Source organism: Sesamum indicum, linkage group LG5, assembly GCF_026168435.1.
Source record: "Sesamum indicum cultivar Baizhima isolate 11 linkage group LG5, ASM2616843v1, whole genome shotgun sequence".
In the NCBI taxonomy this organism is placed as follows: domain Eukaryota; kingdom Viridiplantae; phylum Streptophyta; class Magnoliopsida; order Lamiales; family Pedaliaceae; genus Sesamum; species Sesamum indicum.
Window position 1 is genome coordinate 15392290 of NC_142661.1, and position 23034 is coordinate 15415323.

General features: G+C 28.8%; 1 protein-coding gene and 1 long non-coding RNA gene across 2 annotated transcripts; both read left to right on the forward strand.

Annotated features, from left to right (window-relative positions):
- Positions 1 to 4501: 4501 nt before the first annotated feature.
- On the forward strand, positions 4502 to 5643 carry LOC105162060 (ethylene-responsive transcription factor ERF043). The gene has a single exon (XM_011079964.3). It carries the CDS (start codon positions 4630 to 4632, stop codon positions 5434 to 5436), a length of 807 nt encoding a protein of 268 aa, XP_011078266.1. The 5' UTR covers positions 4502 to 4629; the 3' UTR covers positions 5437 to 5643.
- Positions 5644 to 7622: 1979 nt separating this feature from the next.
- On the forward strand, positions 7623 to 8471 carry LOC148788173 (uncharacterized). The gene is made up of 2 exons (XR_016065596.1): positions 7623 to 8089; positions 8260 to 8471. It is a non-coding gene; the product is annotated as an uncharacterized LOC148788173 (long non-coding RNA).
- The last annotated feature ends 14563 nt before the right edge of the window (positions 8472 to 23034 follow it).

Below are 23034 nucleotides of genomic sequence, written 5' to 3' on the forward strand. Positions count from 1 at the left end.
CTCAAGAAACGAATGTGTAATTATCCAAAAAAAAGAATTTTAAAGAATTTCATAAAACAATAATACAAATTGGGAATGTCTAAAAATTAAAAAAAAAAAGAAAAACGGAAGTCGAACTATTTCAAAAACCAACTTTAATACTTATAAAATTACTCCAACAAGCTGCAGAAATCGATAGTTAGGGAGCTGCTTATAATTTTTAATCAAACACTGCTTAATTAAATAATTCAAAAAGCAAAAATTATAAACTATAAATACTCTTTTTTAATTATTTTTAAGATAAAGTAATAAAATACTTATTTTAAATGATGAGAAAGGCTAGTTTTAATGATGAGCAGTGGTTGGATGATCATTTCCTAAGCCCTAAATGGGAACCCATCCATTTTTGGTATGTGTTATTTTTGTCCCTCTCCTACGATTCATCGCAGCTAATTTAATTAATACAATTTTACTTTATTTTATTTAAGAACTCCAGGGAGAGAATATGCAGCTTCTTAGAAACAAACCCAATAATTTAAATTAAAATTAATTATTTGACATGCATTGATTAAATCAAAGAAAATATTATCTTGGGATTGGACCATTGATGAAGGTCAGCATTTACTACTCTCTCTCTCTTTTTTTTTTAATATTTAATATATATATATATATATATATATATATTTATTTATTTATTATGTGTGTGTGTGTGTGTGTGGATGGGACCATCTGTATTAAAGTCTGATCATGTTTATAGTTCATATGGAACATGATGATAACGCAGTTGAAGCCCTTCTTTCGATGCTCTCTCTCTCTCTCTCTCTGATTGTATTTGAAGATTCTTTCCATTTTGACAATGGTACAATTTAATTGTAATAAATTAATAGCTTCAATCGGGTTGTATTTAATGTTATTATGTTAGCATCTGCAGTTCTCATTCGACAATTTAAATGAAAAATGATGCATACATTATAAAACGTAAGATGGATTATTTTCTCGAGTCTGGTTACAATTTAAAAATTATGACAAATTAATATTATTTAATTATATTATATTGGAATCTACTCTGTATTTTACAAAATTAGAGTTGCAACCTCTGAGGAGTGTTAATCTAATATTTTTTTAGGGGTGTTTGTGTAAGTTTTGTATTTAAATAGGGTGTGTGATTGTGATTACAATTATACCTTCAAAGGGTGTATTTGTAATTTTACGAAGATAGGGATCGTTTGTGTATCTTGACCTAACTTCAAGACGTGTCAATTAATTTATACTATTATTTATATAGTCAAGAAAAAAAAAAAAAAAAACTTGATGCGAAAACTTAGATGTGGAACAAGCTGAGTTGATCAACATTTATCATATTTTGGGATACGTTTTGCAGAAACAACGAATAATAATTTTTATGCAGTCATGATTAATCAGTATTGACTAAAGTTATTTTACTTCTGAACATGTCAGTTGATTATAGTAAAAAAAATTATATTTCTTCTAGTGATGTTGATTACTCGATCAATAAATTCTTTGTAGTTTTTTATTCTTTACATATATGTATATATATATATATATATAGATATATATTAATAAATTCAAGTTGATTAATTGCAACGACACCTTTACCATAATGGGATTGGATAGGATGAAATGGAATGGGCCATAAGTCGTGTGTTTGAGTAAAATGATGTATGGAGGTGTATAAACGAAAACATCCTCATAATATTTTCTTTTTGGAGAAAGGGATTTTTTTTATAAAAATATATATATAAATATATATGGCTGGCCCATTTTCTTTTCTATGATATGGAAGGAATTAATGTTGATATTTATTAATTGAATATCCAATAATCGATGTTTTAAGAATCGGACAAGTTATTGGACTATTGAGTTATTGGTCTGATCAGTTGAACCGACGTCAAATAAAAAGTTGCTTAATCCGAACACATGTGTATGTATATGTATGTAAATTATGGCTACTTTCTTTAAGGTTTGTCATAATGCGGATATTATTTTTGTTGGTTGAGAAATTATGAATGCCTCCTAAAAAGAAAAATAATTATGTAATTCCTAAATCGTGAGGTGGAAATTACTACTTTATCCTAGTTAAATTATTTTTGTAAAAAATTGTAAATTGAGGTTGGGTAATAAAGTAAATAATCCGTAAGGCATATTAGTCATAAAATAAAAAAATATATCATGTTGTAATTCATATCCCAAAAGGATATTTTGATCAATTCATCATTAAAATTGGATGAAAACCTAATAGAGGCTAACGAAATAGACTCCTTGTTTAAATAAACGCTAAACTCAGAAGGGTGTTTGTAACTTCTTAAATAACAAGAAGATATTTGTAATTATGCTGAATTTCAAGATAAACAATTGTAATTTATCATATTAATTTATACGTATAAATAAAAAGAGTAGAGCAAAATTAATGAGAGTTCTAAATAAATAAAAAATATTTCAATTCGACATAATAAGTACATTCATTTCAAAATAATATATATAAATTAATAGTTTCGATAGGCTGCACTACTAATCTCTTGTTTACTTTTTCAATATAATTCGTGTCATCGAATTTTAATTATTAAGTTATATATCGTAAAAGAATAATTTATAACAAATCAAATTTTATAAGAAATATTTAACTACAGTTAATTATCATACTTAATAATAAATAATCGTAGCAAATAAAATCACAATCACGTAACGGTTGTTGGCCGTAGTTTCTATGAGGGTGAGTAAAATACTTGTCATGGCTAAAGCCATGGAAAATTTTGCGACCATACAAATAATTTTTTCATAGTGAAAAAACTAATTTTTTTCATCGATTTTATTTAACTGTAGTTAATAGTAGATATTTACCTTGATTTTTAACCGTAACTACTAATATTTATAGCTAATAATAATTTTTTTTCTAGTGAAGGATTCATATTTTGAATAAAAACTATTTACTTAAAATTAATTACTCTAAATTTCGAAAATACATAATTAGAAAAAAATAATTAGTTTAATTCAAAATAAGGCTATAAATTAACCCAAACATTAAATTTACTTCAGAAAATGAGTATTTTTTTTTTCTTCCCCAGTTTTTGATGCGAACCGGGTCAACAGGGTTCACCGATTTTTCTTGGCTAGCACCAATGGTTTTGTTCTCAATTTTGTACTAAGAACCAGACCGGTTCATTGAACGGTTTTCGATTACATCGTCTGAATCATCCGGTCCGATCAGATCAGATATAAAAAAACCATCCCAATTGTAGTTCTTCTTTGTTTAAATTTAATAACACAGCATTCGAAAGATCTACGCACCTTTCATTTGTGTGGATTCAGTCCGAACACGAACAAGTGACATCATCAATTCCCCATAATCACCTGATATTTTTTAATCAACAAATCACATTAGATTGTGTTATTCAATAATATATTTAAATAAATACATAATTTCACGTATCAAGTATATTCTTTTATCCATTTAGTACTATCAGTCTATTATCATGCTGATCTTATTGATTTAAGTATCAAACAACTATAATTGAAACATAACCGGTGGCGGCAAATACACAAGAATTAGTTGGTGAACTGAGGCTAATATCAAGAACGTAAAGGTGATTTATTACATGCCAGTCGTAACGAGCAATGTGTACTAATTGGTTGAATATGTATACGTTTTAGGGATAATTGCAATCCCTTTTTCTGAAGTTTTGTATAATTACATGTAAATTCCGGATGGTTTGGAATATTCCAACTAGTATTTTTTAGGTTTGTCTCCGTATAACAAATAGGTCCATTCATCGTGAAAATTCACTGAATTTACTGATATAAATAAAAAAAATTGAATGACAATTGATACTGACCTTCGACTGACTTACAAATAACTTATTGCAGGTCGATACAAAATTTTTTCAGCTAAACTACCCATACAATGGTCAAGATATATCTACTCATATGCATTAACATGTGAAGATGTGTATGAGAATAATTTGATTATAAAAAAATTTATTTGACCTATAATAAATTAATAATAAGTCAATCGTAAGTAAATATAAGTTTTTCTCCATTTTTTTTATTAATTTCAATAAATTCAGTGAATTTTAACTAATGAAATGATTTATTTATTAAACAAAAATTAATTTTAAAGATATTAGATAAAAATTTTAAATTAGAAGTTATTTTTTATAAAATTACGCTAAATATAAGAGGGAAAGAGTATAATTATCCCTACTTTTTATGTGTGAATAATGTGGTAAGTGATTGATAAGCAGTGGGTTAAAACACAGAAGGGAGGGTCGGTCGGTAGAGACGGGCCTGCTCTCGCACTGTTGTCTATGTCAACCCAAAATATCAAATTAAATTATTATTAAAAAAGAAAGAGATTGAGGGGTGGGTGACGGTGGGGTGCGAAGAGTTTGCTGCCGCATTTATCACTTGTCTTTCTTCTTCTTCTTCTTCTCACACTCCATGTACGCATATATACACACGCGCAACCCAAGATAACACACATATAAATACCACTTCAACCTTTGCTCCATCCCTCCTCATATCATTTCTACTCTCTCTCTCTCTCTCTCTCTTTATATATATATATATATATACGTATATCTGATATATAGTATTGATCAAGGTGTGTGAAACTGAAACTTCAGGGAAACATCAATGGCTGAGCCGCCGTACTCGGAAACCGAGTCTAGCGGCCCTTCCTTCTCATCTTTCTCATTCGGGCCTGATCAGATAGGATCAAACCCGAAACCCCAGCCCAAGAGAAGTAGAGAAAACGAGTCCGGGTCGGGGAGTGAGAAAGTGGATGGTAAGAAGCGAAGCAGGAACGTCACCGATAGTAACAACAGTAGCTGCAGCAAGCATCTGGTGTACAGAGGAGTCAGAATGCGGGCATGGGGAAAATGGGTCTCCGAAATCCGGGAGCCCCGGAAGAAGTCCCGGATCTGGCTGGGAACCTTCGCGACCCCGGAAATGGCAGCCCGAGCCCACGACGTCGCCGCGCTTGCCATCAAGGGCAGCTCCGCCATTCTCAACTTCCCAGAGATATCCCACCTCTTGCCCCGCCCCGTCACGTGCTCCCCGCGTGACGTCCAGGCCGCCGCCACCAAGGCCGCCCTCATGGACGACGTTCTCGACCATCGGCGGGACTCCCCGTCCCTGACGTCATCCTCTTCCTCCTCGTCATCATCACTTGTCTCGAGCATTGCGTCGCCGGAGCCAGCGGAGGAGCTGGGCGAAATAGTGGAGCTGCCGAGCCTGGACACGAGCTACGAGTCCCTGGAGCCGAGCCGGGACGGGGACTTCGCGTTGGCGCAGGATTACTCGTGGGAAGAATACTACAGTCACCCGGGGTTGTACAGTTTAGAAGATTGCTGCTTTTCCTTCCAAGAGCAAGAAAGCATAGTGCTTGAGGACTTGATGTCTACCAATTTTGAAGCCCTGTTATGGAAACATCATTGCTGAAAAAAGTTTGACCTTAATTATATTAATTGGACTGTGTGTTGTGTTTTTTTTTTAAATATTTTTGTTTTTATTCTTATTTGATGTCTGTGCTTTTTCTTTTTCTTTTTTTCCAAATATGAGAAGATCAAAGCTTTAGATTTTAGTTGCAGGGTCTCTCTCTCTTTTTCTTAAATTTTTGGTGAGAAATATACTTGCCTTGCATATCAAGTTCTGCATTTCTAATTTTGTCTTTCTCTTATGGTTTTTTATCTATCTATATATATATATGTATGGGTGATTCGTTTAATTAAGAGATATTATCAGCAATTAGTGTAAATTAATTGGGTCTGATCATGCTCGTTAAATCACATAACAAGTGAATTACATGTTACTTTGTAAAATTTTAGTGCAGGTTATATTCGATTATACTATTAAGATTAAATTATAATGTCGTTAACATACGATGAAATTTTACATGTCATTGCTTGATTGGGCAATTTTTTTTTTTTTTCTGGTCCAGAATATTAATTGAAGTTATTAAATTGATTTTAACGTTGTATTTAATGATTTATACGGACAACGCCTGAACCACAAAAAAGAAACCCTTTGTTTGGTTCCATCTTTTTGTGAGAATTGATTGAAAATGACTCCAAATATATCATACTGCTCATGTATTATTTATATACCCAAAAAAAAGAAAAATACAATCACATATTATCAATATATAATGATTTTTGCTTTCTGAAAATAAATAATACGATTTTTTTTACTAATTTTTAATTCTTTTAAAAATAATACCAATCACTCATCACATTCTCTTACGCAAAACTTATTAAAGGGGTGGAATTTTCAGTTCTTTCTCAAAGCCCATTCTCTACTTTGTTATTTTATTTTTCTTTTTCACTTAATTGACCACACATCTAATCCAAAAAGGGCTAATTACATTCTACCTAATTTGGAAGTACCAAATAATGTAAAACTCTTTGAATATAAAGAAGGCCAATTGCTAGCTCCTAAATTAGGGAAGTTCTAGACTAGATCGGCTCGATCGAACCTGAATCAATTATATGACAAGTGCAATATACTTATCTTGTGATTAGTGTACAGTTAAAAAAAATGATCAATCACATAGCAAATGTGATACACTTACTCTATGATTAATTTAGAGCGGTCGAACCTGGTTCGAGCAAGAATTTTTCCGTAAACTATTAGTTTGCATTTTTATTGAAAGATTTGAAAATATGAATTTTGACTCTTTAATAATAAATTCGTTGAGTCCAGAGACTTATTTTATTTGACGAAACTAAGATCACATGATTTTAGAGGTTATAGGTCTGAACACCACTATAGGCATGTAATGTTCTACTGTATAGTAGGTGTTGCCTCCTGTGACATATAGTATGTGTTGTTTAGATTTCATTTATCTAATATTGTTGATCAGGGTATGATTGTTGTACTTGTCTTTGTTAGGTATTGATATTTGATAGAAATTATTGTAATCGAGTTATTTCAATTAATAATAATTTATCACTTCAAATAATATAATAAGAATAATTATAAATCCTTTAAGTTTGTTTAGATAATTTTAATTTTAAAGAATTTCAAATCCTTTAAGTTTAGTTTTGAACTATTGTTTTGTTGAACATTGATGGATGTCAAATTCTTTTCGAATGGAGTTATTCAAAATAATTTTTCCAAATCATTCCCTCAAATTCAAATTTTACCAACCAAACGCCCCCTTGAAGAAAAGCTCAATGTCTATTACTTCAGGACTGCATGCACATTCTTCTTATAGTTATTAGTACTTTTACATGGAACTTGTATTTTATTTTATTTTATTTTTACTAGACAATTAAGAAGTATAGGGATGACATCTTCATAGATCTCTTAGAAAAAATTTGCACATTTGACATATGTGGAGGTCATGGTCACTACAGTCGATATACTGTCATGAAAAGTAAAACCTAATATAAGAAAATCAACCCATAAGTTAAGACGTACATTTAGCTCCACCAAACACTATGACAAGGTTACTATAGCTAACCTACTATCGTGAAAAAATAAGGTCGAATCACATGAAGTTTTTACCTAAACTAAGTTCGGTCAGTTCTAAACTAATTATACGACAAACGTAATACATTTATTGTGTGATTGATGTATATAAAAAAGAGATCAATCACATGGAATACATTACCATGTGATTAATTTGTTTCAACCAAATCTGAACTGGGGTAAGAATATTTCGTCTGACCACATAAGTTAAAACATACGGTTAACCCCATTAAACGACTGGAACATGATAATTACAACCGACTATTATTGTAAAAAATTAAGTCCTAACCATGTGAAAATGTGCACAGTTTGAGGTTTACCGAACATTTTGATAATAATTTAAACAAACATCATTAATATACCAACGTTCAACCTTATCAACTACACCACATCTATTTATGAGGAAACCTGCTGCATTTAACCCCGGGGAAAGAATCCCCTCCACGGAGAGAGAGAGATATTGGAGAGACAAATCGGGGAGGACAATAGCGACGGATGGTGCAATGATTTGGCGTACGTGGACAGTAAAGAGACGGATACGTTGGCGCAGTCTGAAGTCTGAACTCTGCCGCGGAAACCAATTATCGAACTGCTTTTGAAATTCTGATTATATACGATTCAGGTGATTTTACTCTCTGCCTTTCGCGTTTCTTAGTAACTGATATTACGCTTACTTACTGAATCACTGGAATTATTCTCACGTGAAGTCGTCATCTCTATTTTTCATTTTCTGATATTTGCATAAATCGTGTTTTTGGAAACATGATACCGTGTACATGATGCCGAAAACAGTTTACGAGGCAGATGCATAAATGAACAGCTTATGTCCAGCTAAGAGACGGAGATTCATTCGTCTCAGTGAGTCTACATTCTCATACCCACGCGCTCTTTCGCGCGTGGCCTGCCCTCTCTCGGTGCCCTCTTTTGAAATTTTATTTTACTTGATTTTGTATTCTTGCATTAACTTATATATGGTAAATAATGATGATTACAATTGTTGTTGACTGTTGTCTTAATAGGCTAGATCAAAATATTAATCATGATTAAAAATTATAATAAATTCTTTACTTATAGATAGGGGTGGGCATTCGGATCAGGTAGTTCGGATCCCAACCTGATTCTATCATATTTGAATAATTTTTTGAATTTATTTTAAAAAAATTTAGATATCGAATTACCCGATACCCGACTTCTGGGTCAGGTGAGTACCTGATATTTTTTTTTTTAAAAGAAAAAAGACTTTCCCCTTTTGTCCAAATCTTTCTTCTTTAACAAAATATCGTTTTGAAATATTATTTTATTTTTTTCCTTTCTTTTGCAATTTATATTTTTGCAAATCCTAAAATATTACAAAAAGAAAGTGAAAAAAATTCAATAAACCCAAATATTAGTGTTTAATATTTAATTTTATTCTTATATGTTTAGTTTATAATGGTTAACTTAATTTTTATTGTTTAGTAAAATTTATTGAAATTAAAATTTTTATTTTTTTACTTCTTTTTAATATATTAAATGATTAAAAAAAATATATGAAAGTATCTTAGTAAAAATAAAATAAAATTGAGTATCTAATGTATCTGACTGTCGGCTACTGAAGCTTCGGGTTGGGATTGGGTAGCTATTTTAGCTACCTGAAATTTCGGATACCAGACTCGAACTATCCTAACTCAAAAAAACCAATTCGATGCCCACCCCTAGTTGTAGATGACAAGTATTGATTAATTATGGTTAAAACTTAAGTTTTCATATTAGATGGGATGATTGTGGAATGATAATGATGATTTACCATGACTTTCGGGTCGTACTTATTTCACTAGAAAAAATATAATTCTTACTATGGTTAATTATCAGGGTTAAAAGAAAAAAAGTATAGCGGATACTAATCACCCACAATTGTGAAACGTTTATTAGCCGTTGTTTAAAATTATATTTTGTTGAATAACGGCATATTTTAAATTCTTCGATATAGAGTTATTTGAAATAGTTTTTTCAAATTCTTACATTAAATTCGAATTCATTCATCCGAACACAACACAAAGCTACTTTTGGTTGATGAATTTGAACTCGGAAGAAGTATTTGGAGAAGGATTTCTCAAATGAATCCATACATAAATAATTTGAAATAAATCAATATTCAAAAAAATATAATTTATAACTAGAGTTGAAGGATTTGAAATCTTTTGAATTTAATATTATCTAAATAAATTTAAAGCATATTTTTATTATGAGTTTCGAATTCATAATTTTAAATCTATCACTTCAAATGCAACCTCGAGTAAAATTATCTCGCTATACAGTTGCTGCAGTGTTACTGCAAATTCACTTTAATTTAGGATACGGTAAAACCACTCAAGACTTAATGAATAATATTTCGAAAGCCTCCTTCATGAACAACTCAAAATTTTACCCAATAAGTGAAGAAATCAATACACGATAAGTGTATTACATATATCATATAATTGATTTATGTTTGATTGAACCTGATTTGGACTAGAATTTTTTGATATGTAGAATTTCTGACATCTTTTTTGAAAATATATACTATTTAAAATCATAACTTTTGCACCAAAAGTTTGTAATCTTACGAAAATGTCCTTTTTTTTATTAAGATGCTTAAGAAACCCACTTAAGATAATGTTAAAAAATATTATTAATTACTTGCAATTTTTTTATAAAAGAATTAAATAATTATAAAAATAACAAATAAAAAATCACTAGAAAAAATATTACACATACGTTAATGGTTAATAATTATTAGCCATTATATCTATAAGTGAAGTCAAAATATTAACCATAATTAAAATTCATATCAAATATTTTGACTATAGTTAAAATTATAGTCAAAATATAATCTTTTGTATCGCTTCTGTTTTGTTGTGGTGAATAGTATTACTTTACTATGACTTTTTAAGCTGGTCATTTTATAATGTAGAAATATATATATTTTAAGTGAATATTAATTTCCTTAGATACACATGCAAAGTGCCAAAGAATATACTATACGTGAAATTTTGTAACGCACGAATACTTCGAAAAATCGATCAATGCAGTGTTGGACACGGACACAGCTCGGATGAAAAATCGGAGTGTCCAAAAATTAAAAACAAAAAAGGAACACGGCGTTGGACATACCAACACGTTTTGGTGGCGTGTCTGACACGTTTTGATTTTTTTTTTTTTATAATTTTAAAAAAAATTTGGTTTCTTTAAGAAAAATAAAATTTAGGCTTAATAAAAAAAAATTTAATTCACTCTTCTTAAACTAAAAATATTGTGATAAAATTACTACATAATTGAGAAATGTTCACGATAATTTAATTAATTTAAATTATTAGAAATTTTTCATTACGTTCTTTCTAAAATAAATTGATTATGTATATTTTTTAAGCCACATTCGATTAAAAACTCAAATGTAAGACATACTTATTTTATAATTTATCTTAATATTTTTCATATTGCATATTTTAATTTTATGAAAAACTAAGAATATATATAATAAAAATATATATTATATATAGCCCTGTCACTGCATGCCGTAGTCTAATTTTTTTATATTTTTTGTGTCACCGTATCCGTGTCCATGCATCATAGGTGCAAGCTCTTGAGTGCACAACTTAATTAATTATTTCATATGGGACAAGAAGTTACAAAGCTATACTATTACAAAAGAAAATCTATTAATCGTATCAATTTTTAATTGTCCCGTTTTACCCTTTCATTTCTTTAAAAAAAATTGCCCATAATAATAATTTTAATATTTTTTTAATTATTCAAAAATTATTTTTTTCCTCTCAACCCACCATTCCATTTTTCTCACTCATTTTTTTCCGTATGTTTTGCCTTAAAAACTTTCATAATTTTAACAAACCCTATTATAATAAATTTTTTCTCTCTCACATTCTCTTTTTTTATTTTTTCTTACTAGCTTCCATATTTTTAATAAACCCACAATTATAATTTTTCTTTCTTTCTTACTTTACCCCATATTTCTTTTTTCTCAAATACCTCTTTCTTTTTCATCGCCTCATTATGTTTTGTGTCTTTTTATAATTTTTTTCCGTTATCTTACATTATAGTTTTTTATATGCTCACAAAAACTGCGTGCAACAACAATTAGTACATATATAAGCAACCAATCTGATGAATAACCAACTGTTGAACACTCGCCATCAAATCTCCCACACAAATAGAATTGTGACCAATAAAACCTCCCACACAAACAACGGTTAATGACCGTTGCGTAACCATGTTTGATTTATATTTGCTACAATTTTCTTCTTCTGGCTATAGTAATTAACCGTAGCGAAAAATCATAATTCTTCTAGTGAAACAAATGTTAGTTTATGAATACGTGATATATTTTTATTATTTTTTAATCAACTGAACAGGTTTGAGTCGAGTTTGAAACTTAATTTGTGGAGTTTAAAAAACAAAGCTCAGTCGAGTTTTTGCGGACTAATCTTAAATTGAGTATCGAATAATTTAATTTTATATTTCAATTTTACACGCATAAAGAAAGGAAGTCGCAATAGGGGAAATTGGTCATAATTGGCAACACAAAGGTGGCCTTACTTTTGGGGAGACACAAAAAGAGGGAACTTTTATGGACGAGAATATGTGTCACCTAATTAACTGTTGCAATTCAAATTTGATCATGAAATATTTATGGAAAATATATAATTTATTATATTATATATAAAGTATCTTCAACTACTAATTATATCCAAAAATAAATAATAAAAAAGTGCACTACTCATGACTTAAATTGACACTAACAGTGTGTGTTGACTAAATTTATTTTAAAACATTTTATAAAAATATACTATCTTACAAGATATATACTCTTATGACTTATAAAATAAAACATCTTATTTCAAAAACCAATTCTTGAAAATGTTCTAATTAAATAAGACGAGAGCTTGTAAAATGTCAGTAACGAAAATTTAGGAATTATTATTATAAAAATCAAAGAGGTTAAAATTTTAGAAAACATTAGAAACTCCTTATTTTTTTCTAACGGAACTTATAAGCTCTAATATTTTATTTTTGGATTTTGTATTTTTTTTTTAAAAAAAATAGCAAGTACTTTCAACATCTTGTAAATTCTCAAATATTAATTAAATGGGTTGAGAATTTGGAAACTACAGCGGGAGTTGGTACATTTATATAGTTTTAATCGTTTATCCGCTTTTTGCTAAAAATAAGCTGAAAATAACGTTTTTATTTTACGGTTCTTGATTTTTGAACTGTTTAGATCTTTAATAAAAAAATTATAGAAACTCTCTACTAACTAATACAACGTATCAGTATCAGTAAAATTATATGTATTAAACTATTTCTTCAAATACTTTGATATCGACTTTTTTTCATTTTAAATTTTTATTTTCAAATACTTTCGACTTTTACTACTACTTAATTTATAACTTTTTCACAAACTTATATCCACTAAAAAATAAAAATAATTTCAAACACCCCTTTATTTGTTTTATCCAAAAAGAATTCATCTTTTTTATAAGACAAGTTCGTATACGAAGACTGTCGGCATATTTCGAGTGGGGCTGAAGGTGCCGGTGTCTGACCACGAAGTGGTAGGTCGATCGATGCCTTTCATGAAGAGTCCTGTCATAGACATAGACATATATACATACATATTTACGTGTGACTATGTGTGTATATACATACAAACACACACACATATATATATATATATACATATATATTTATATCTCGTAGTGATAAAATATCGATTCACAATCTTGACGTTATTCCTAAAAATATAGATCGATATTTTTTCAATACGATCATTAATTATTGACGAAAAAAATCATGTACAAAATTATCATTATAAATCAACTAGTAGCACATCTATAGTGACAATAAATAATTCTCGTCGTCACTAGAATATCCCTTATATTTGTCACTAATTATTTTCAATAATTTTACGTACAACATTTTCCTCACTAATTCTCGCTAGTGATAATTGTAACAACATAATTGTCACTATCAAAGTTGTAAAAATCAATATTATGACAAATAAAATAAAATTTATCGTCACTTAATACGAACAATAGATAATAATATTACACTTTTTACTCTCTTTTTTTGTGGTATACTTTATATTTAATTTTCTACCGAATTTTCTTTTTTAAATTATGATATATTTATGTGTGTATATATATATATATATATTCATTTTTATTATATATGCATGGAGTAATATAAAATAGGTCCTACAAGCCCTTTTTGAGATGGAATTTATGGCCATAATAATGAGAATCCCTTTTTCAAGATTTGCGGCCTCAAAGGTACTTTTCGAGGAAGGAATGTTCATATTTCAAAGAAGCAATAACACATGAGGCCATAACAAAGTGACAATGATTTTGCATTTTGATCTCTATTATTATTAGTGGGAAGAGATATAACTTTGTGTCTCAACTATATATAGGGTCGTCAACATGTCGATTCGATTCGAGTCGTATGTATTATTATTTAAATTTATTTGAATTATTGTTAAAATTTAAGACTTCAATTTTATTTTAACTTGAATATTATCAAATACGGGTTAAATTTGAATAATTTGTTATTTTCAATTATGTTTTACAATTATTTTTTATTGACCGATCGAGTCGAACTGAAACTAAATATATAACTTTTTGAATAATTTTTATTTAAATTTAATTTATTAAATTTAATGAATTGAACTCAAATGGATTTTTGGAATTTCATTGAGTATTGAATAACTTGTTTTATTTTTTTTTTTAATTTTTAATTGCAACTCGTACCAAAATGTGATAGAATAGACAATCAACGTGTTAGAGATGGAAGGCAATGCGTATTGATACACTAACCACATACATCTAAACAAGACTATTTCATTGGTTGGTGATGTCTAATTATGGATAATTTTTTGGGTATTATGATAAATAATTTAGTTATTTATTCTTAGAAAGTTTCAAATATTATTTCAAAATTATCAATTAAAATATACAATAATTTGTCACAAAATTGTACTTAGTTTTGATAGTGTGATGAAAGCAACTCCTATTATGCGCGGTTTAATTAGATCTTCTATTTAAATTGAAATTCCATTATAATATTATATATATATACACTTATTTATACATATCATTTCAACAAAATAATTATTTAATATGTAGATTATCCAAAATATGAATATGTAAATCATACAGTAAATTACATTGATGCAAACTTGTGGGACGTTGTCTCTCTATGTATATAATAATAATTTTTAAAAATTTTATAATAAAAATAAAATATATAAATTAGCACACATTGCATTTCAAAAAAGAAAGAGAGAAAGAAAAGAAGATCAACTTAATTAAGAATATTAATATCGACACAACCAAAAAATTAATATACTGCGTCAAAAATCTAGTGTTTATAAGTGGGAAGGTGTTTGTTTTAATATATATTTAGTATGAATTATGAATACACCCCGGAAATTGTGATTTGTAATTATCAGTATATTTTTCTTTTAAAGACAAAATTTTATAAATACACTCTCAAATATGTTATATCGACATGTCCTTAAAAGGTTTGCGTGTAATAAATGTTAATATATATATATATATATATATATATATATATGTAAGATGCTAAAGCACAAAAGACATATGATCAACTTTCAGATGATGCAGACATAGAAAAACTTCAACATCATCATGAATAAAAAGTCCTCACTCCCTTTTTCCTTGTCTCTCAATAACAAAAGGGTGAATTTCATCGCACGTGTTGAAGTTTTGTCCTAAAGATATATTTTTATTAGATTGAAAATTATAACATCCTATTTGATGTTTGCTCCGTTTATATGTACTTTTATTTGATAGAGTTCTGGATGTTCATTAATTATGGAGCTGACGTGATATTAAACGATGATCGTGTAACAAAACAGAGATGAAGCTAAATTGATATAGAGAAAAAGAGACAAGAGCAGACGGGAAAAAATGAGATTGAACTGATAAAAACAAGCTAGGCCTAAATAAAAAATGGCCCAACAATCAATGCCGATGATGATGTAAGCTTGAACGAGAGTGAACTGACGAGAGAGAATGGAGAAACAACCTGCGAGGGTTTGTTTGGGGGAAAAATAATATGATGAACTATATTTGGGCGTCACTTCTTTATATATATATTTTTTCTTTTTAAAAATATGTCCATAATTTTTTTCAATTTTCTTTTTCTAAAAATTTAAGGGTGTTTTTGTACTTATGTACTTCACCAACAGGGATCGTAAATTTTTTCAAAATTCAGGTCGAATAATGGTAATTTATTTCATAATAATATATTTGTACTTAGGGTACGTAAACATCAAGAAATACTGACCTAATTTATTCGAAACAAAGAAAAAGGACTTACGTTAAAAAAAAAAAAAAGCAGAAAGAAAGAAAAAGAAGTTGCAGAACGTGTGGTTTTCATGATAATGAAATAATTGAAGGCATATAATGTGCGTGGAGGCATCACCATCCTGAAAGAAAAGTGCCGAACAGGGTGACAAAATGGATGACGATTCATCAGATACTTTTTTTTTTATTTTGTCACATATATAAAAACATCTTTATCTAATCATTATTATTACAATTATCATTCTTATCTCATATGATTATATGCTTTTAATCTTGTCGATTAAGATTTAACAGAATCCTCTCCGACATAAATCACGTGTCGATTCCTAAGTTAGTCGATGCAATATCACTAGTTATTGTTTAGTAGTTTTATATTAAATGACTAACTCGTCTAAAAGTTTAATCTATCAGACTTTTTTTTTTATCAAATCTTGCACGTACGTGAAATGTTTTCTTTATTTTTTTTTATTTTTTTGTTTTGATAAATGGGCGGAAATGGGATTAATCTGAACGTAGAAATATATAATATTTTTAACATTCTACAGAATAAAAGAATGATTTACTTTTTATTAAAAGAAATATGACTTTTTGTTATAATTAATTAAGTAAAATATCATAACAAATACTAATGATCCACGTCTACGCAACGACTACTATTAGTCGTTGCTTACGCAGGCAAGACCAACACATCACCCTAACTAATACTATAATAAATATTAATTAATCGTGTTAAAAATTTAAATTTTTATATTAGTGTTGTTCTGATGATGATAAATAATATTAATTTATATAAATTTTAAATCGTAGTACTTATATTGTACGAAATAATTATTTTTTATTTCTAACTAGTGTTTGAAACTTAGGTATATCATGTAATTAAAACTCATGTACGTAAACTCCCACGACAAAATATTTGGTGAGTTACACTTTTATGAATCAATAAATGAAATTGAAAGCATTTACTCCACGTAAAAAGAGAGGTCAACTTGTTTTTGACCAAAGAATTAAAGTACAAATACTCAACCAAAAAAGCAAAGATAAAAAGGGAAGAAAGTGGCCAACTCATTGCACTCAAGTTGGTTGGCGAGGATATGTATATGCACAATAATTTAAAATTTAAAAAAATATTATTATTTTAAAATAAATTAAATAGATTAATAAAATATTAAAAAGTACAAAATATGAGAAAATAAAAATAATAAGAGAAGAAAAAGAAATGTGGGAGTCGAGAAAAGAGAAAATGGGAAGTTAAGAAGAGAATAAAAAAAAATTAATTAAATATTAAAAAAATAAAAATTGACGTACCAAAATTAAGTGACTGATCAAAAAAGTACTCTCACTTTGTATAGTGTATAGATATTGCACAAACATTTACCAATGTGTTAAAAGTGATTATTTTTAGTAGTTTATGATCAGAAAACTCAAACAATAATTAGGGTTTTTTCATTGGTAAAAGTAAGGAGCAAATTGTTTATGGAATTTTTTAAAATAGTCCTATTAATATACAAAACATCTTATTTTTAGTCCTCTTATCAATTGACATTAGGAAATCGGTCCTCCTGTCAACTGCAGTTAAAAAAATTAAAAAACCCGAATAATAATTGGGGATTTTTCATTTAGAAACTAAGGAGATAATTGTGTACGAATTCTTAAAAATAGTGTTACAACTTGCAAAAAGTTTTATTTTTGGTCCTTTTGTCAATGATTGTTAGGAAATTGATGAAAAAAATTACGTGTAGGTCATATGACTATTATTATTTCAGAATAATTTACAAGAGTATTTCTGATAATTCGGCAAACAATTGTACTAAAAGTATACAAAATTTAAATTATTCCATAAAATTGCAATTTCCCATTAAAGTAAGTAATAAGCACTGTAACACTTACGTAATAGTTTACATTTTATTGTTTTTTGTTATTTAATTTTTTAAAAAATTATTGATATACTATGGTGTTAAGTGTATATTTTGAAATATTGTATGATATAATAAAAGAAGACGATAAAAGATTGTTCTTCTAAAAATTAAAAATAAATAAAAATAAAATTTTTAGATCCAAGTCTCGTCAGAAGCATGGATGTTACCCTAGTATGTATTAATATTAAATAATTAATTAATTATAAATAATTTATTAGACTTAATTAATTTTTCTTAAAAAGTATTATTTTTTAACTCACCGACTCAATTCAACCTACTCTTCTTATAAATATAAATATACATATTAATATATATATATATATATATATATATATGTAAGAAGAAAAATTGTGCTTTTTCTTTCTTCCTTGGAGAAAATTATGGCCATAGGACCCATGTCCCTTACAAGTACCCTTGTGCCGACGACGACGCCAATGATGACCACAGCAACTGTAGACAAAAGGCACATTCACTCATGGAAAAAAAAAGGCTGTATTTGGATTTATTGTTAGGGACTTGTTATAGTCAGGTAGTGAATTAATGTTTGCTGAAACATATGAAAAGATGAAAACTGTACGATATAAAATTTTATGTAGTTCGAAAAATTTATTCTACAACAACAATTTTTGAAATCGATTAATTTTTATTAGAATTTTTCGGATGAATTATAATTTTATGGAAAAGTGTCGTTCATTAATTATTTATATTAGGAACTTGTAATGTGTTGTGAGATTACGATTTTACCTCTGGAAACAAAAAATGTTTCAAAGTCAACCCTCAAACTTCCGCCTTCGACAAAGGGCATGATGTGTGGATTATCTCCCAAAGGTCGTTCTATCTCAATTCAGCAGAGATCTCTGGATCTGCTTAATATTTTTAGAGTCTTTACGATCTAGACCCAATACATTCTAAACCTTATGTGTATGGATCTACCTTGACCCTTCGAATATTTTTGCACTGTGATTCACTCGAAATCATACAATTGTAAAAAACTTACAAATAGTCGTTTTATTTGCCCTAAGTATAATTTTTGTTGCCGTACCTAACTATCGGACTTTAGCATCGAAAAGCTATTGCTGAGCTTCCCGCTACAGCTCTTCGTAATTTATTTTGTAGGCCTTGTACCTGAGAGATTTGAAGCATTCCTCGTCCCTTAAAAGGCAACATATCCATAAATACACACTCTTACCCCAAAAATATTATAATAATAGGGTCTAAATATATTATTGGAACAGAGTCCACGCTAGACCATGGAGTCACATCTCCTCTCCTATCCTTTGTGATATTCATAAGATTCAGTGTATGTACATATATATGTGATGGTAAAGGGGGTAGGGCAGTGATGTTGGGGCGGTGATATTGGTGCAGTGGTGATAAGGAGCAGAGGGGGACCTTATTTGATTCTGCCAAGGGACCTGTACTTCTTGCTGTTCAACGTTGCATGGACTCATCTTCCACGTGCGCCCATTTTGGTTGAGCATTCGCTTTCCCCGAATTTTCACTTCTAATTCATATAATTATTGGGGGTTCGGGACGTTCATATTCATCACCCTCAATCATGACAAATGTGAATTTTGTTAAATAAATTACAATAATTTATCTTAATAAAATTGAGTAATATTTTTATTCAATCATTACATTAATATCACTCAACAATCAATAAATTATAAATAATTCATATAAATTGAGATAAGCACTCACATAAAGTAAGATAAATTAATACCCACACATCTGATAGGACACGAACCCATATCTTTAAACTTATTCAAGGGACCTCAACCATAACCTTAATTACTTGGTGAGATATTAATTATTGGCACTATAATAATTTAGGATTGAATAAAATATTTATACGTATGTTGTGGGTTTGAATTTTTAACAAAGTATTTGCTGGAATTGAATATATATATATATATATGTGTGTGTGTGTGTGCGCGCGCGCGCTCTGATGTGTAGTTATGCAGTTTGGTTATCGAGGATTCTAGGTCAATTAGAAGAATTTTAGTCACCTAACAGACACAAAACGGGACCTTTCTAGCAGGTTTATACGGTGTCATCCGTATTTCAATTCAGAATTTTGTTTATCATTTGATGTAAAAATAGTAGAATATATGCTATAAGAAATATATGAGCTTTTGTATTTATGACTAATTATTTATGTTCAAAAAGTAAAAAAATATGGTGAATTTTACTCGCAGCTTAGTTTACCCACAATTATTTGTTGTCATTCTATTAGCTAAAATCATAACAAATACTTTTGTCTGGTTATAACTAAAAATTATTGTAAATACTTTTGAAGGTAATTACCTAGTAAAAAATTTAAAATTTGTCTGATCGTCGCTGATTAATATTAATTTATTATGGTTTTCAGGTCCGAACTCATTTACAAAGTAGGAAATATTCAATTTGTTTGTAGTGATAAAGTGGAAAATTTCGTAAAATACTACCTTTGGTTAATTTAATTGTTTCTTAATGATGTAAATACAAATTTATTTTCAATAATTTATTAAAAACTATTGAATAATATAACAAATACTAGGATTTGAAAGCACAGTCCAAAGATTAATATTTTAAAAAATTAAAGATTAATTAAATAATTTGAGTATATTCGGATGAGCATTTGGAGTTGAACTTTTGTGTTTGGAATAGTGTGTGTGTGTGTGTGATTGATTTACATATATAGACAAGCCTTAAGCGGTGTTTGCAACCAAAACACGAGTCCAAATTGCCGTTCTGGGTCAATCAACAAAATTCTCTCTCACTAGATAAAAAAAACAAGTATATCAACATTATTACAACAAATTTATGTACGAGGTTTCCACATCTCCAGCCCGGAATTTCGTACGTCAATTATATTTCTCCCGCACATTGTCTAGATACGTAGGTACACTCTTTTAATTTTTTCTAAAAACATGCCTGTACTATATATGTTAGGCATATAAGGATCAATCAGATAGAATTTTGGTAAATAAATATGATTTCACAAAAAAATTTATGATTTAGTCGAATCGAAGACATTCTAACTCTTTTTCCGAGAAATTTTAAATGTATGAAATTATGTCTCAATTATTCCACGGTTAATGAAAGCAATAATCACATAATGCAACGCACGTTCATGTCTCAGTCGTATGATTTCTAAAATTCATTACAGTAGAACCTTTATAAATTAATAACTTCTCTAAAATAATTATTTTTCTCAGTCGCCACTTGGGCCCAATGCCTGAATTAATAGTTTCGATAAATTAATAAGATAATTTTTTAGAAGACCCTTATATAAATTTATTACCTCTTCAATATTGTAAATTAATAATTCTATAAAATTACAAATATAACTAGGACAACTTAGTAAATTAGGATTTTATTATCGTTTGGCTTCTTCTTAAAATTTATATCTAACTGTATTTCATTTTTAATTTTTCTTACTGCATCCAAAAGTTCCGATGTTGCGTTTCATACTGCAATAAAAAAGTTGCAAAGAATTGTTGCCGTTATGAGTGATTCCTTTCGCATGATTGGTTGCAAAAGTATTTTATTAATAAAAAATAATATAGATTCGTTAAATAAAAAAACCTCTTTAAATTAATAAATTATTGATATATCAATTAATTAATCTCTTTAATTAATAAATTTACATATTCTCGATATTATTAATTTATAAAGATTTTACTATATTTATCAAATTATATCACATGCGTCATCAAATGGTCATCTTTTCACAAACTTATAAGATTACGGACATAGATGGATAATTAAAATCCTAATTTCTCAATTGTTTTCCTTAATTGTTTACGTGTTTCAATGTCTTCGAGTTTACTCAGATGTAAAATGTTGTTCTTGAAAAAAAAAATTACATTTGGCTAGTTAGGAGTAGTTCCCAACTAACACTTTTCGATACTTAAATCAAATTCGAGATCTAGATAGAATAATGCAAATGAAGATATTTAATATCGATAAATTATAATAATTAATAAATATATCTTGCCGTAAATGCAGTGGGATGAGGGTACTTATAGAGTTAACGTGCCGATCAACCTGGTCCAAGTGGCGTCATATCAAATCATGAGTTGTCAGAGGATCTATACTCTAGACCTCGAGCCACCCGAGATAAAAAGGCATAGATCCTAAGGTTCCAGTGGTATTTTAATATTGTTGGAGGGTTATGTGTGTTTTTCGAAGTGGATATGGTATACCCCTATCAATATGGGTCGGGCCTGTTACTGCTCCAGAACCAGATAAGTTTGATCATATGAAGATGTACTGAGGAGTGAAGGCCCAGATAAGCCCAATTAGAATACAAATTGGGCCTTTCAATTTAACCCATTGGATCAAAATTTCACAGAGTTTGAAACCATTGGATCAAAATTTCATTCCTGACGTATATATTGAATCAATGAAATATTAGAAATTTGGGCTAAGGCTTTTTTGGGTACAAATTATAATTTATAATATGCACATATAATGTATTCTAACATCAGAGACCTGAACATATCTAGGATTATTTCTCCTGTTCTTTGCACTAGTATTTTTAATTTAATTTAATACATTTTCCTATCTCATTGATTTATAGTCATTTGATTTATAATTTTTATTGTTTAATTTTCTTTAGTCCATTTTTGTATTTTGTTGTTCGCTTTGATCTATTGCTGATTTGCTTTCTTGACTTTTGCTGTGTTTTGTCATTTACGTATATAAATAGAAAATACTATATAGTATTAAATAAAATTGAAGGCTTTGACTAGTACTACTTTTTTTTTTCTTTTAATAAATTAAATTAAAAAGAATTGGAAAACCGGAATGTTGGGTACCCGACTAAATCAGGTACTTGAAATGTCACGTCCCTACAATTATCATAACGAAATCGGATACCTAAAAATAATTACTTAAAATTTTGGGTATCTAACACAAATTATTCGAATTCAAGCTACCTGATCTGACGCTGATCCTTATTTGCAACGCATTAATTAATTTTTATTAGTATTTTATTTCATAAACATTTACATTGATTCGTTTTATTAGGTATTTCTTATAAATAAATATTGATGAGAGTCTAGTGAATTTATTCTATAAATAACAAATTTAAGAATATAAACTATAATAAAAATTTAATTATGTCCACCCAAATACTTGAATAATTAATTTATAAAAAAAGAAAAAATAAACCCTGTTTGAAAAGTAGGCAGGCGTAGCATAGCATCCCCACAAGACAAGTAAGCTTTAAAACGTTAGTGCCAGAATAATTAGAGTGCTCTGACAGCGATTCTAATCCAACTTTACCTTTTTATAAGGAA